Raw genomic sequence first — 15,181 nt, 5'->3', positions numbered from 1 at the left:
GAAAGGGCAAGAACCCCTCGACAGCAGCTCTACATCACAACAACCGATCGACCCCCCACCTACATCGATCCCGCCGCCCCGCAACCATGGATACCAATATGGAGGACGTCAAGATGCCAGAGCCTATGCAGCTGTCGTCTGCCCCCACGACTGAGCCGACCACAATCCCCACGCTGGACGGCTGGATTGAGAGTCTGATGAGCTGCAAGCAGCTGGCCGAGAGCGACGTGCAGAGACTATGCGACAAGGTATGCGACATCCGCCTGGCGCGCAATGTCATCGGGGATGCCTTTTCTGACAAGCATCGTGTTACAGGCCCGCGAGGTACTTCAGGACGAGTCCAATGTACAGCCAGTGGTACGTACCCTTTTTGCCGCGCCTGCGACATCTGCTCACCGTCGCATAGAAATGCCCCGTCACTGTCTGCGGTGATATACACGGCCAGTTTCACGACTTGATGGAGTTGTTCAAGATCGGTGGCCCCAACCCGGACACCAACTACCTCTTCATGGGTGCGTTGCCTGCCTCAACCCTGCCAGCCCATACTGACTGACGTGCACAGGCGACTATGTCGACAGAGGCTACTTCTCCGTCGAGACCGTCACCCTCTTAGTCGCACTCAAGATTCGATACCCCCAGCGCATCACCATTCTCCGTGGCAACCACGAGTCCCGCCAGATCACCCAAGTCTACGGCTTCTACGACGAGTGTCTCCGCAAGTACGGTAATGCCAACGTCTGGAAATACTTCACAGACCTATTCGACTACCTGCCGCTTACCGCCCTGATCGACAACCAGATCTTCTGTCTGCACGGTGGTCTCTCTCCTAGCATCGACACCCTTGACAACATCAGGGCGCTCGACCGCATACAAGAGGTGCCCCACGAAGGACCAATGTGCGACCTGCTTTGGTCCGACCCAGATGACAGGTGCGGCTGGGGAATCTCACCCCGTGGTGCAGGATACACCTTCGGTCAAGACATCTCAGAGGCCTTCAACCACAACAACGGCTTGACGCTGGTGGCACGTGCTCATCAGCTAGTCATGGAGGGGTATAATTGGTCGCAAGACAGGAATGTCGTTACCATATTCTCGGGTATGTCTCTTGATTTTCCGTTGCCGATGATCCGACTGACCTTGTACAGCACCGAACTACTGCTACAGATGCGGTAACCAGGCCGCTATCATGGAGATCGACGAGCATCTAAAGTATACCTTGTAAGTTCCTTCCCTCTCGATATGCTATTTTCAATATCTAACACACGTCCCAGCTTGCAATTCGACCCTTGCCCACGCGCTGGCGAGCCTATGGTGTCGCGAAGGACCCCGGATTACTTCCTCTAAGCGGACTATTCCTCTTGGCTCCCGCCGCTATCTCAGCACAGCGTTACGTTTGGAAGTCATCACTAAATACACTGTGTACGATTGCATTCCTGGTCACCCGAGCCGTCATGAGAAGTGACGGGAGACGCGTGGCAACGACGTGCTCGCTTGAAATGAGACCCTCATTCTCTACAAGGCCCCAAGAAGCCGTACTAGAGACACGTGGGAATGTTGCAATAGGTGGTGATGTAGCTAGTGCGAGACTGATAATGGTAGAGAGTTGACTGTAGAGCTCCCTGTTCCTCTATGTGCTTTGGTGAATATGTGTATTGTTCGTGATACACTCCCGCGCATGAGCATTCATCTTTAATACGGGATCTATGCCCTCACTCCATCGCCATACCTCCATTTTGTCGGTACCGTCATGTAGTACCAAATAAGGTGTTGTATTGAGCGATTACCGTAATGCGGTGTCTTTAGGCATGTACATTATTATGTCATGTTGAATTGTTACTTCCAGTGCTGCACATGTATTACTGCAAAAGAAAATGCAATTCTCTGATGGTGCGCTGTCTGTGTCGCTGGGCACCTGGAATGGCCTCCAACTAGCCATCCTAGCTGAGTCAGCCACCATCTTGGATCTCGAACTTTTGTCCAGAACCAACATCTCGAGCCACACCACAGCGCCCGCCCATAATGCCTCTCACACTCTTCCGACGTCTTGCGCGCCCCTCGATCCTCTCCGCAGTTCCTTTCGCTCCGGCGCGATCAATACGGCCATCATTCGCCGCCTCCGCTTTCCAGAACAGTACCCCGGCCTTCGCAGCCCGCCCAACACCGTCGTCGCGCGCACACAAATGCACATTAATACAAGTCCTGCGACAGGGGAGGATAGCGCGGAAGGCGCGTAAACTGCGATCGCCACAATTGAAGGACAGGCCAGAGCTGAAGGGCGTATGTCTGAAAGTGGGAACGACGAAGCCGAAGAAGCCCAACTCGGGCGAGCGAAAGATTGCGAGGGTCAGGCTGAGTACGGGCAAGGTTATCACGGCGTATATTCCGGGAGAAGGTATGGCAAACACATGGGAATGGTGAGCTACGGGGAGACTGACCAGTACCCAGGTCACAATGTACAGCAGCATTCAGTCGTCATGGTACGAGGCGGACGAGCGCAAGATTGCCCTGGTGTGAAGTACCATTTGGTTCGAGGAGCACTGGACCTGGTAAGTCTCATGAGCACAAATAGCATGGGAAGACATCGCTAACACTCTGCAGGGTGGTGTCGGTAGCAGAATCACCTCACGGTCCAAGTACGGAACGAAGAAGCCCAAGACGGCATAGATAAATATTGCGGTGGAGTGTAGACATATGATTGTACCATACCCTAGCATCATGGGCGTTGAAATATAGCGGACGTGGAAATGCATCATCCGACTACTCAAGTATGCCTGGTTCAACGACGTAGGCACATCGTAGACATCCGTCATGGCATGTATGACACTTGTGCATTTGTTGAATAGCAGTCGTGATCATCTGTGAAATCGTGTACCATTGGGGTGTGGCGCACGTCAGTATACCTCGGAGGTTTACCTATGCAGCTGCAGCCCGACGGCTCGGAGGTCGCGTCATTCCAAGGATTCCACGGTCGACTTCCGCACCAAGTCCACAGCACCCTTACATCGTCGCGCAAGCTCAAGACGCTTGACCCAACTATCGCTGTGAACTGCATCTGTCTTCACAGTCGCCATGTATCTGCTTCAATAATCACTGGATTTAATCAAGACTTCGAATAGTTCTGCCTGCCGACCCATCCTCGGATATCCGCAACCGCCGCAATGGAGACGCCAGGCGCGTCTGCCAACGCGACTTCCTTCTTGCCGTCGCCAGCAGACTTGCTCATGGCATTACCGCGCCTCTTCTCCAAGGCCAGTTCTCTCGGCGACATGATGCGCTCGGGTGGAAGCGTTATCGCGGAACCTACGGCCAACATGACAAACAGCACCATGACGACTACAGGCTCGGGATTTGTACAGGAATCCATCGCTGCAGCGGCTTCTGCGATTTCGACCGAGGGCGAGATGACCGTGTGGCAAGCTTTGAGGAACGTAGCCGCCTGGTTCAGCTACATTACTTCCAAATGGGCCGTCGCAACATTCGCCCTGGTGAGCATCTGCTCCCATGACTACGACTACTACCTTTTGCTGACTTGACGTCTCAGGCAATCGTGCTTAACAGAACCCACTTCTACGCCAACAGCCGCGTTCCGCTTTCCTTCGACCGCCTCTACCTTCGTTTCGCCCTCTACATCATGCCCTTGATCCTCTTCCTCTATCAGACGCAGAACACTCTACGGGCGATACGCTGTCAAACCTCCCCGGGTTGGTCAGAGATGCAGTATGGAGCGGATGGTAGGCAGCTGGATACAGACTTCGGTGGTGAAGGCGGCTTTCTATGGCAGGTCACGTCAAAGATACTCTTCTGGGAGACTACAGAGAGCTCATGTCGAGCTGCGAATATGTTGCCCATCGGCCCGGCGACCACGCGGCCTTCTGGATCGCTATCGCTTCTATGGCCCATGTTTGTGACACTTGGATTTGGCCAGTTCGTTGATACCTTGGCCTGCGCCCTGCAAGGAAGACGCCCCATTCAGGAAGTCGGAATGACCATCTTCGAACATTCGCTCGCATTTGCAGAGGCCGAGGCTGTCGTTACGAAGCCGCTAGCGGTCGATTCCGTACGCTTCTTTAAACCGAAGTCTGTCTTCACTCCAGATGGCACATCCTTCACGATTCCGAGGTCAAAGCTCTCCAAGATCGCCAATGTACCACCGGAAGTGCTGTTGATTTCCCTCATCTCTAGTTTCAGCCACTTCATGAGCAACTTGTTAGCGATCGCTGGAGTGCGGTCTAGATGGCGACTCGTCACGACAACAATCTGCGGACTCGCCTACATGTCAGCTTTCGCATGGAGCTGTATTCGCCTAGCAACCATGGTCGCCGATCCAGACCACTACGTGGGAATCTTGAGATTTCCTACTGTATGCATCATTGGATTCATCCCACACTTGCTAATACTTGGGGGTATCGCGATATGCGCACTAATCTACCTGCTGGCCTTCATCATCACCGTACTATCTCCACCTGCAGGACACGCCGACAACTTGTCTCTGAGAGAGAGATTTGCATCCGCCTACGGCAATCTTCATGCCAACATTCATCTGTCCTCGATTACGCCTCTGACTATTAATTGGCACGAAGACTTCTATACAACTATACTCAAGGTAGGCTACGTCATTTTGACATCCGCCAGTGAAGCCGTGTTTCTCAACGAAGGAACTAAGGTCAATGTGCATCCAATGACCTGGCTCGAAAAGCAGAGACTGCAGGAACTGCTCGCTCGGCGAAGAAGAACACGAGAAATGATCACCGACATCCCGTCCGAGCTCAGGAACGACACATTCGCGCAAGGCATCGAGGTAGTTGACGAACTTAACGATGTCAGAACGGATACATCACTGTCAGGTTATGCAAAAGAACGTAAAACGCGAGGAGTACAGGCATCCACTGAACCAACCATTGGACAGAATGATCCTGCGATTCAACAACGTAGTCGCTACTTGCAGACCTATCAGTTCTTCTTCCGTATATCAAAGTTGATTATACTTAGTCTCGCAAGGATCACGGACTGGGCGTTGACTAAAATCTCGATCAGCTATCGACCAAGATGGCTACAACGCGCTGTTGGATTCCACGCTGATCATGTTGATAAGATGTATGCTCCGCGACACCCCGATCAAGCGTCGGCAAGAGAGTCGTGGCTTACCACAGATGACCGGTCTCGGATTCGCCAGGATCGGAATTTTGACGTTGAGGTCTTCGCGAAGGAGAGGCTTCGACAGAGTGGGTTCTATTCGGAACCCAATGGGGAAGATTCTGAAGAACGCCTTGACGACTACCTGTACTCCTGGTGGCGCAACGGTAGCCTATGGAATGACCTTGACAACACCAGAGACTATGTTGACTCGCAAGATGATGACACGACTAGTGTAGTGTCATTTGCTACCACAACAGACAACGACGAGTGGTCAGACATGGACGACGGTCAAAGAACACCTACGCGTGCAACCTACCAGAGAAGTCGGGAAGCAACACCCATCCCTGACGACGCAATGGACTTCTCGAGACTCTCTCAACTTCTGGATCCAAAATCTAGTGAGGATCGTGAAGAAGCCAAGCTGCTGTCTCGCCACCTCCAGAGCTCCAATATCATGACACGCTCGCAGTACCGCAAAGCTCTTGAGCGCGAAGAGGCGAAGATCCTCACTACATCACGCTATAAGATGAGCGGTGGCGGCGTCAACATGTCGCCCGAAGAAGAAGAGCAACTTCTGGAAGATCTCATACTCAGTCGTCGGAGCGCAACGGCGCCGCAGGGCGCAAGTACAGCTGGAAGCTGGGACACGGGTGCAGAAGGTATGGGCTCAGAGGGACCGCAATGTGTAGTTTGCCAGATGTCGCCAAGGACAGTCCTGGTGTGGCCATGTGGGTGCTTGAGCCTGTGCGACGACTGTCGGGTGGGTCTGGCTTCGAAGAACTATACGGCGTGTGTGTGTTGCAGGACTAATGTGGCTGCATACTCTCGTCTTTTCGTGCCTTGAAATTTTAGGGGTCTGCATAGGGCTGGCGTTGAACATTTGTTTGCATGATCCTGTACATGATAGCACATTATACGAGAATCGATCGAAAACATACTTCATAGGAGTCTACATTACCATGCGGATATCGCCAACATTCACCTTCACACTCATGTAGACGGCAAAGCATCTGTTGCTTCGGAACTTATCGGAACGAGGCCGGCTACATTCAGGTACTTAGGCCGCACCTAGATAGTGGTGACGTTTCCACACGCCATGTGATAGTCGACCCACTGCTGCAAACTGTTAGTATCATTTGTTCCCCCCACGTTCGTAGCTCCCTGAGTGGCGATCGTCATATCGATCACCGCCGACTTGGCAACCGCAAACCGAGTCATCAACTGCACCCCCCAATCTCCCTTCCACTCCAACGTTACCAAACTACCCAAATTTCGCCCACGCATACATCCTCTGACTGAGCATTTCCAACGAGCTCGGTCGACTGCCCTCACCCAAGAACCAGACCCAAAATTTTATGCAGCCAGAGCCCATCAACGCATCACAAAACGTTTCGTACCAGCAAACCTCTTTCGACACCGCCACCACCTCCCAGCATGGACAGCGCCGCAGCCTTGACTTCCAGGTCTCTCTGCAGCCTCACTCGGGTGAGCTGCGGGGAGAGTCTGGGCCACAACCCCGCGGGTTCGCACGCGATGCGACGCGTTCAGAGGCCGAGAGTACAGTCGGGACCGTGGAAACAGATGGACTGAAGCGCGTCGCGTCTCCCTCGCCACCCCCGAGGGACAGGATCACCGAATACGAAAATGCGCTGAAGTCTTCACCGCGAAAGCCTGCTGACGGGCCCCTCTTCGAGATCGTCAAGAGCAACAAGAAGCCCAGCGATAAGAGCTCGCCTATCGCGAACCTGCCTAATGGTGTGTATAAATGCCTCCAGAACGGGCGGAACGCGAATGCACGAATAAGAGCTGACGATGCGTAGAGGTTCTGATCCATGCCATCGCCCACCTGTCACCAAACGATCTCGCCGCCGTATCCCTAGTCTCTCGCCGCTTCCATGATGTAGTCACTACCCCACACGCCTGGCAGGTGGCATTCGGTCGCTACTTCCCTGGCCCACACTCACTCGAAGATGCCGCCTTTCGTTCAGCCCTCGAGGGCAGTGGTTCAGTCGTGCGATCAGAGAAGAGACGCTTCACCAGGCTCACTGCGCTGGCATCGTGGAGAAGCGAGTACATTCTACGCACGAGACTATTGCGGTCTTTGGTCAGGGGCAAGCCTGTACAGGTACCTGCGACACCGTCCCGCGCATCTCAGATGCAGACCATCACCCCGATGATTACCTACGATGCAAAAACGTATACTATCATCAACCACTTGCAGGCCACGTTCGGAACCGGTTTGAACAAGAAGATGCCGCGCTTCATCCATGGTGCAGACGATATCGGCATGGTGACCAGCAGCGATCCGATGACGGGCAAGGTGGATCCTTGGGGACAGAGTGACCCTCACTTCTATGGCCAATTCTCAGAACGCTTTCCGGGTACCGCAGAGTGGGGTCTGGGCTCAGGAGAGGTCGTCGGGCGACCCAACGTTATGGACATATCGCAGCCATACGGTATGATCTATGGCCAGGGCTGTCCAGAGGGCTCGTGTTATTACCGCTCCCTTGAGGAGATGCGTGGTCGATTCATAGCTGAACCCACCGACTTTGCTATGCCTGAAGTTGGTATACCAAAGCTAGGCATCGACGGCGGTGCTATCTGCAGCGTTTGGATCGCCAAGTCAAACACGATCCCGACGCTTTCGGATGGCTTGATTGGCATGATGATGGGATCTGCAGCTGGCGTCGTCAGTGCCTGTAGCATCGGTACAGATGGTCTCCGCTCGTCCCGTGTACAGCGTGGGGAGCTGACTGCGCGCTGGGTTCTCAGCCCGGGAGTACCTATCATTGCCATCGCCGTCGACGAACAATACTCAACCAAGCGCTATGCTCAGAACCGCATTTGGGCGGTCGCTTTGAATGCACTTGGCGAGATCTTCTACCTTACTAAATTCCCAACTCGCAGCCAGGCTACGAAAGGCGACATTGAGCACTACTCGGAGTATCTAGGTTGGCTCACTGGCCGCACCGTCTACTGGAACTTGGTGGAGCCCAGCAGACGTACTGCGAGGCCTGACCCGTACAGCGATGCCGATGTCGACGGTAGTTATTCGCCGCGAACCTCATGGGATGGGATGTGCTTAAGCAAGGATCAGATCATCGCCGAAACAAGGGAGATCCAAGAATATCTTCGCAAGCAGCCAAAACATTTCCGAAAAGCATGCCTTGGATGGGATATGCAAAGAACGCTCGAGGTTGACTTTGCTGGAGACGATGGAAATCATGCTGGGGAATCCGTAGTGGTCTTCGAATGCGGGCTTGAAGAGGGAGACGTCGCCGATGTTAAACGCTTCACCCGTTGTAAGATTGACGAAAAGGACAAGACTACGAACGTCTCAAGTCGCATTTTCACGCCTCAGCCTGCGCAAGCTGCATCTCTATTCGGCGGCCCTAGCGCAAATTCTACAAAGCCTCCTCGTGGTCGCAGCTCTTCATACATCTCGACCACAAGTTCACCAGAACGGGCCGCTCTATTCGAAGAATGGAGGTGCTCAAAGCTTACATTCGGCGGGTTCAAGAGCACTCAGGTCACTACAACTGCTTTGGACGTCTCTACCTTTGCCACTTTGACCTTGTTTGAGGATCCTGCGCTTGGATTCTCGACTGCCTCGACTGCATCCTCGCCTTACTCTTCTCCCATGTCTGTTGCAAGCCAGCCGGCCTCTCCCTCTGACATTCCTGGACAGCGCGCAAGGTTCCTCGCTGCTGGTACCAAGTCTGGCGTGGTGCTGCTTTGGGATGTCCGGGCGCCTACGTCACGTTCGTCGGAGTACACAAACGACATTGAGCCTGTTCGTATCATCTACACCGACTCGCCAGAGATATCCTGCGTGGCTGTCACTTCACTTTATCTCGTAGCAGGTGGAAACGACGGCTTGGTACAGGCATGGGATCCACTGGCTTCGAGCATGTCGCCCATAACAACGCTTCACTCCCGACATGCGTCGCGTGCTCGTAGACAGCTTGTGCAGGCCCAAGCTTCTGTTCAAGGAGTCGGCATCAACATGTTTGCTGCTGGTGCCGTATGCCTGGATCCTGATCCGACTGTCTTGCGCGGTGCAGTGTCTCTTGGCAATCAGCTTCGATTCTGGAGTTACAGCTCATCTGCAGCCGATCAGTATAGAAGCAGTAAACGCAGGCTGCGAAGAGCCGAGCGTGGAAGTAACAATACCACAGAGCGCTTTGCCGGTACAGGCAGAGTCAACCTGAAGAACTACATTGCCAACGAACAGTTCGAGTTGGAGCGTGATAGACAAGAGCGTCACAAGCAGGCCGAGCGTTTGGCAGGCCGTTTTGGCACGGAGCTACTAAGTGAGGAGGAGGCTCTAGCATACGCTGCAATGCTTTCGCAAGAGGCTGCTGAGGCAGACGAACTACGCCGCATCGAGCGCGAGAGCAGTGCCCTTAAGAGTGAGCCTGTAACGCCAGAGGCGAGCGCCCAAGGCCAACCTTCATCGCCTGATACCAAGAACGACGACGAACTGGATGCCGACATCGCCGAAGCCATTCGTCTTTCTCTCAACGATAGCTTCGGAGCTGGCAGCTATGAACCCGCCTCTACGCCTCCTTTTGCGTTCGAGATTCCGATCAAGTACGCTAAGAGCAAAAAGTCTCCGCCATCCCGCTCCCAAAAGAGCACGCCCGGGAAGGGCAAGGCCGCTGCTGGTTCGAGTAATGAGAGCGAAATGTCAGATTTAGAATTTGCCATGCAACTGAGTCTTGTTGAGGAGCAGAGTCGGAAGGATGCCGAAGATGCGTTTCCACCGCTCAGTCCAGCAGCTGGCAGTAAGGGTAAGGGCAGAATGTGGTAATTTGGTCGGCTGACTTATCAGCTTGTCTCGGGCGTCTTTGCTGTTCACCTTTCTTTTCAGTGGTCTCACGCTTAATACATTTGGACTCTCACATTTGTTCGATTCTTCGTACGGTACACCGATAGTCAGTATTGCCTCGGGTGTACCGTTGCGCCCTGATCTTGCCGGTCGGGTTTCAATATTGGGAGTACGGGAGCTCTTGTGCCTTGCGCCAGATGAGAGCATAGTTATAGGCTATCTCCAGTAGCTTGTTGCTTTCGCTGTCTAAATATACACCTACATCAATTTTGACATCCGCACCTGATCGGTACGACTGGACTTATTGGCACTTGACCGGTTCTTCATTGCTGGCACTCAATGCGGTTAGCTTGGAGGCCTTACCGCCCAGACCCCTGACACTTTCCAGGCTCCAACCAGGTTGTGTTCCCGTCTCAGACAACAGCAAGTATAGAGTAGTGTCGGATAATTTTGTTCAAAAGAGTTGGGAAAGCGCGATATAATCTTAAACTCGACGCCATATTACGGTAGAGAGAGCGCTTGGCGACCACGTCTCTTCGTAAAGTTTCATCAGCAACCTGCATCGACATTTGAAAGACTACGAGGGCAGGTTCTTGGGGTTGCCGCTTCAGAATTCGATACCCACAGCAACCAGAGAAGAAAGTCGCAAAGGCGTGAAGGCTTACTTCCCGTCTACAGCAGCATGGCGGGTCTCTCCATTACATCAGCCCTACTTTCCCCTATCAACAAGCTCCGCGGGAAATCAAATCCATACCAGAAAAAACACACCGCTCCCAAAACCCCGGCCCCAAACAGTGAATTCCTAGCCGAAGCCCGTCAAGCAGCTAGCCGTGATCCCGTGACCGGAACCCAACAGCACACACATCCAGAACCCACGAGCGCCGACCTCCTAGCTGAAGCGCGCGAAGCAGCCGGTCGCAACCCCGTGACCGGCCGCCCACAGCCCGTTGTCACAGGCAAGAAAGCGAAGAAACAGAAATTGTCGTTGGAACAACAGCAACAGGCGGCTGAAGAACAGAAGGCCGCGTTCCTTGCTTGGGCGGCAAGACATCCACAGGAGGGCGGGCGGCCGTATGAGAGCTACGAGGCTTTTGTGCAGGAGATGGTGGCGAAGCGGACGGGGAATGTGGAGCAGCGGACTGGTGAGGGATATTATGCGCCGGAGAGGAGTGTGGGGGAGTATTATTCTGGTGGGGTGAGGGATTAGGGTGTTGGTTTGAGATTTGGGGTTGTTTTGTTTGTACTGATGAGTTATGGCATGTGGTTTCTTTGTTCTAGCGAATGATTTGTAGTTTTTCATGGAAAGAGCTTTTTGGGTAGGTGCAGGTGGGGATGTCTGCAGCGAGGGCAAACGAGGTTTGGAAGGTGCAAACGGAGGTAGATGGGGCATGTGATGGGGTCTATCAGATCATACTTTCCTCAGCTTCTCTCTCACCTGTTTCGCACAAGGCCTGTTCAAGACCTTTCTCATTCTGCCCTTCATACATCTCCGAGAATCACAGTCAATTGAACCTCGTCACCATGGGTTCGGTAATGCTGCAGCACCTGCCCTCAGCATGGCACGTTGACCAAGCCATCGTACGTTACCTACACTCATCGACCCGATCAGACCTACTCTGTCAAGTGCGACCCTCCACTACACCCAAACTAACACCCACCAGCTCAGCGAAGAAGCCCGCATAGTCTGCCTCCGTTTCGGCGCCGACTACACACCCGAATGCATGGAGATGGACGAGATGCTATACAAGATCGTAGACGCAGTCAAAGACTGGGTCGTCATCTATGTAGTTGACAACAAGGTAATTCCCCCTCCGTGTTCGATATCCCCTCCTCCGCACTATCTGCAACAATGTGCTTTCCCTTGTCTAAGTCCCTCCCTACCCATCCCACCCTCTCCAAACCTCGCTAACACCCCTACCCCACCAGCAAGTCCCCGACTTCAACGCCATGTACGAAATATACGATCCCTGCACCGTCATGTTCTTCTGGCGGAACAAGCACATGCAGGTTGACTTTGGCACGGGCAATAACAACAAGATTAATTTCCCGATTGGGACTAAGCAGGAGTTGATTGATATATTGGAAGCTGTGTATAGGGGAGCGAGCAAGGGGAAGGGGCTTGTTGTTAGTCCGAGGGATTACTCGACTAAATGGGCGTACTAGTTGGAGGGGAAAGAGGGATGGGAGGAGATGAGAGCGAGGAGTGTGGCCCTAGGCTGTCCGATATCGAAGAAGGAGATCGGGTATGTGGATTGAAACAATTTGACATGATCTGATAAGCCAAAGAAAACAGCAATGCGAATGTGATGTTGTGATGTGTAATTTTTGTAATCTTGTTTCCTATCGTAGAGGCAACCAGCCTTACGTCTATTCCCCCACGGCAAAATCCCAAGTCCTTGTCTCTAGCTGTACACCCTGGGCAATCGCCAGACAAGATTCTTTGACGCCATCCAACGCCATGCCATGCAAGTTAGCTCGCAAATATTGCAAATGAAGCAAGATCAATCCTCGCTGTGAACAAAGCAGAACAACGCCAGAAAGGTATGCAGCGCCCTGGCAGGAAATGTTAACAAGCCTCACTAATGCTTTGAAGAAAACAGATGCAACTTCTTCTTCTTTTTTTCTTTGCCCTCTTTCTCTTCTTTTCCGGGCTTTGTGGTACTGCTCTGCGACGGCGAAGGACTGTGTTTTTGCGGGTTGGAATTGAGGTTGATGGCACCCATGGCTGCTGTTGGGGGTTTCGGGCCAGCGACTCTGGGTCCGGATGGCAGACCTCCGGGCATGGGAGGCTTGGTACCAGCAGGCGGTGGTGCTGGCTTCGGAGGCTCAGGCTTCTCGAATAGATGTGCTGGGGCTATAGGCTGCGGTTGGTCGATGGGTAAACGCAGACTTCGGCGGTTTTGACTGAGATCGCCGACTTGGCGGAGGAAGAGCTGCGGCTTCATCATGTGTGAGGTGACGAGGAAGACGTCTCTCGAGGTCTTGTTCGACACATCGTAGCAGGCGCGGGCCTCGGAGTAGGTTGCACCACCAGCGACAAATACAATCACGCGTTGACGGGGCTCCGCACTCGCAAGTCGCGATTTAGCCCATGTCGGTTTTGCGGAGCGGAGGGAAGCAGGCGCAGTATTTTCCTGTGCCATGCTGGCGACATCATCAGGTGACATCTTAGTGAAGGGAAAGACGTCCTGGGGTAAGCTGCCGCGGATGTGCTCCTCTAGCATGTCCTGGAGAGCCGGGTTGAATCTTGATAGACCGTAGTCCTCAGTATTTGGAGGTGGGGCCGCTTTCGGTGGGAAGAGTGGTGGCTGTGCATCTCTTTTCTCTTTCAGTTGCCTGGCGACTCGCGCACCAAGAAGATCGAGGTTACGAATAACGTCACCGTCAGGGGGTGGCAGTTGTGCGTGGAAGAGGAGCTTCTGGAGGTCGGCTGGTAGTATTCCGTTCTTAAAGATTACGTAGAGCGCGATAAGGCGTAGCCGGTCAGCTGGCGTTATCTCTTCATCGTCCAATGTGCGCACAATCTGGTCAGTCATGTTCTTGGGCTTACGGTAGTCTTCGTCAAGACCGGTAGCAAGGCACTGGAAAGGTCAGCGACAGCCATGGGCCAACCTTGATGGAACTCACCTGTTCCACTGAAGCAAGATCTGGGAGTTTGTGCTTCTGGAAGATCTCCATGCACTTCTGCGCCATGGTGAGATGTAGCGAATAGGCTTCCTTCATCTCCTGAAACTGAGGTAAACCAGCGATCATGTCCTTGATTGCATTCAGTCCATTCATTCCGGCAGCGTTCTGGGCGTCTTGGTTCGTGAAATGGGGGTTGTCGGCGATGAACTTTTGGAAGTCGCTGATCAGCTTGTCGAGGGTGTCCTTCATGTGCCGATGGCGGTTTTCCACCCATATCTTGTCCTTGTCGGATATCTCCATGTCCTTCTCTTCCGCCTCAGGATCCTCTTCGTTGACAATGGTGCGGTAGGTCACCTTGTCGCTGTCTTGTATAGGCAACAGATCCATGGCCATTGCTTGGTATGTGAACTCGTGGAGGAAGGGGGCCATGAGGTCCATGGATCGATCGGTGATATAGAGGGCACCGCGGGGCCGGTTCGATTGCGGGGGGAAGTCTTGGTTGAACTGCGCGTACATGTCGAGCTTGTCTTGGACGAAGCGGGCGAGGTGTGAGCACAAGACGCTGGCCTCGTGGGTTGGAGCTCGCGGCCGGTAGTATCGGATGATGGGGTATTCGCCGAGTGCGACACAGATTCCGGTGACCTAGAGCTGTCAGCAGAAGCCTGCCAGGAGAGGTAGACTACCCACTCTTTCGGCAATGTCCTCCATGTGGCGCACTACGAGGTTGTTGCACTCGGGGTGGTAGAGGATGGGGAAGCTCCATGGGTCTTTGAAGGTAACGAGGTGCGACTCCTGGGGGTGGAAGTCGAGGTGCACTGTGCGGAAGCTCCGAATCTGCTCGCGCGCCATCTGCGACCGGTCGATGCGCTCCTTGAGGTGTGGTGGTAGCAGCGTTGTCCATATCAGAAAGAAGCCGCGGTATCTGCGCTGGTCGAACTCGGCCATCATGCAGTCGACAATGTGTGGCTTGGGCGTGATGATGTACACGGCGTCCATGTCGCGGATCGTCTGCCGCCGCTCCTCGATGCGCTCGATGTCTGCGAGGTTAGGATGTGGCGTCTTGGGGGCATGCGGAGTCGCGTACTTGTGATGTTGAGGTTGAGAATGTCATCTTCCTTGACCACGTTGTTGATGAGCTTCTGGCTGTCCTCATCCACAATGAGTATCTTCCACTGCGCGGTAGCCGTTAGCGGAGTGCAGGCGCATTGGGGGGAGATTCATACGTCGCCGCGCGTGGTCTGCTTGATCGAGTTGAGAATGACTATGTGGCCTATCAGCACGTGTTCCTCAGGAGTTTCGCGGTGTGTCTTTACGGTCGCGCTGGATATCGATCATGGAAGCCATGTTGGCGGGGTACCGCAGCGAATGCCGCTGGGAAAAGGCGATGCGGTGGAAGCGGTAGCGGTAACGTGATGCGCAGACGAGGGCGTGCGTGGGCCAGCTCTGTCGGGGCGAGGCACACGTGGTGCTGGGCTGTCGCGGCGGTGGTGAGGAAGGCGCGTCTCAGCTAGAGTTGCGTCGCGAGCTGCGGCGGGCAGGCGCCGCCGGAGGTCCCTACTGTACTACGGTGGTAGATGCTTGGCAACA

The 15,181-nt window shown here is 53.9% G+C and overlaps 6 protein-coding genes across 6 annotated transcripts; 5 read left to right on the top strand and 1 right to left on the bottom strand.

Moving 5' to 3' along the window:
* Positions 1-86: 86 nt before the first annotated feature.
* PPH1 (Serine/threonine-protein phosphatase PP2A catalytic subunit) lies at positions 87-1,344 on the top strand (the record flags this gene model as incomplete). Its single annotated transcript, XM_051450359.1, has 6 exons — positions 87-248; positions 316-357; positions 407-512; positions 563-1,096; positions 1,146-1,218; positions 1,272-1,344. 6 exons carry the CDS (start codon positions 87-89, stop codon positions 1,342-1,344), a joined length of 990 nt encoding a protein of 329 aa, XP_051298280.1.
* Positions 1,345-2,019: 675 nt separating this feature from the next.
* J4E86_009858 (uncharacterized protein) lies at positions 2,020-2,664 on the top strand (the record flags this gene model as incomplete). The annotated part of the gene is made up of 3 exons (XM_051450358.1): positions 2,020-2,392; positions 2,446-2,546; positions 2,599-2,664. 3 exons carry the CDS (start codon positions 2,020-2,022, stop codon positions 2,662-2,664), a joined length of 540 nt encoding a protein of 179 aa, XP_051298279.1.
* A 494-nt stretch (positions 2,665-3,158) lies between these two features.
* J4E86_009857 (uncharacterized protein) lies at positions 3,159-9,949 on the top strand (the record flags this gene model as incomplete). The annotated part of the gene is made up of 4 exons (XM_051450357.1): positions 3,159-3,485; positions 3,542-5,795; positions 6,502-6,891; positions 6,957-9,949. 4 exons carry the CDS (start codon positions 3,159-3,161, stop codon positions 9,947-9,949), a joined length of 5,964 nt encoding a protein of 1,987 aa, XP_051298278.1.
* Positions 9,950-10,649: 700 nt separating this feature from the next.
* J4E86_009856 (uncharacterized protein) lies at positions 10,650-11,174 on the top strand (the record flags this gene model as incomplete). Its single annotated transcript, XM_051450356.1, has 2 exons — positions 10,650-10,797; positions 10,837-11,174. The coding sequence occupies 2 exons, from the start codon at positions 10,650-10,652 to the stop codon at positions 11,172-11,174; spliced, it is 486 nt and encodes a 161-aa protein (XP_051298277.1).
* Positions 11,175-11,488: 314 nt separating this feature from the next.
* Positions 11,489-12,130, top strand: TXNL4A_2 (Thioredoxin-like 4A; the record flags this gene model as incomplete). The annotated part of the gene is made up of 3 exons (XM_051450355.1): positions 11,489-11,545; positions 11,629-11,766; positions 11,894-12,130. The coding sequence occupies 3 exons, from the start codon at positions 11,489-11,491 to the stop codon at positions 12,128-12,130; spliced, it is 432 nt and encodes a 143-aa protein (XP_051298276.1).
* Positions 12,131-12,546: 416 nt separating this feature from the next.
* On the bottom strand, positions 12,547-14,938 carry J4E86_009854 (uncharacterized protein; the record flags this gene model as incomplete). Its single annotated transcript, XM_051450354.1, has 6 exons — positions 12,547-13,548; positions 13,595-14,236; positions 14,282-14,631; positions 14,679-14,766; positions 14,818-14,855; positions 14,908-14,938. The coding sequence occupies 6 exons, from the start codon at positions 14,936-14,938 to the stop codon at positions 12,547-12,549; spliced, it is 2,151 nt and encodes a 716-aa protein (XP_051298275.1).
* Positions 14,939-15,181: the final 243 nt, after the last annotated feature.

Source organism: Alternaria arbusti (genome assembly GCF_024043155.1).
Source record: "Alternaria arbusti strain BMP 1465 chromosome Unknown scaffold_19, whole genome shotgun sequence".
NCBI lineage: Eukaryota > Fungi > Ascomycota > Dothideomycetes > Pleosporales > Pleosporaceae > Alternaria > Alternaria arbusti.
The sequence above is the reverse complement of the archived record's forward strand: the minus strand, read 5'-3'. Positions and strand labels throughout refer to the sequence as shown.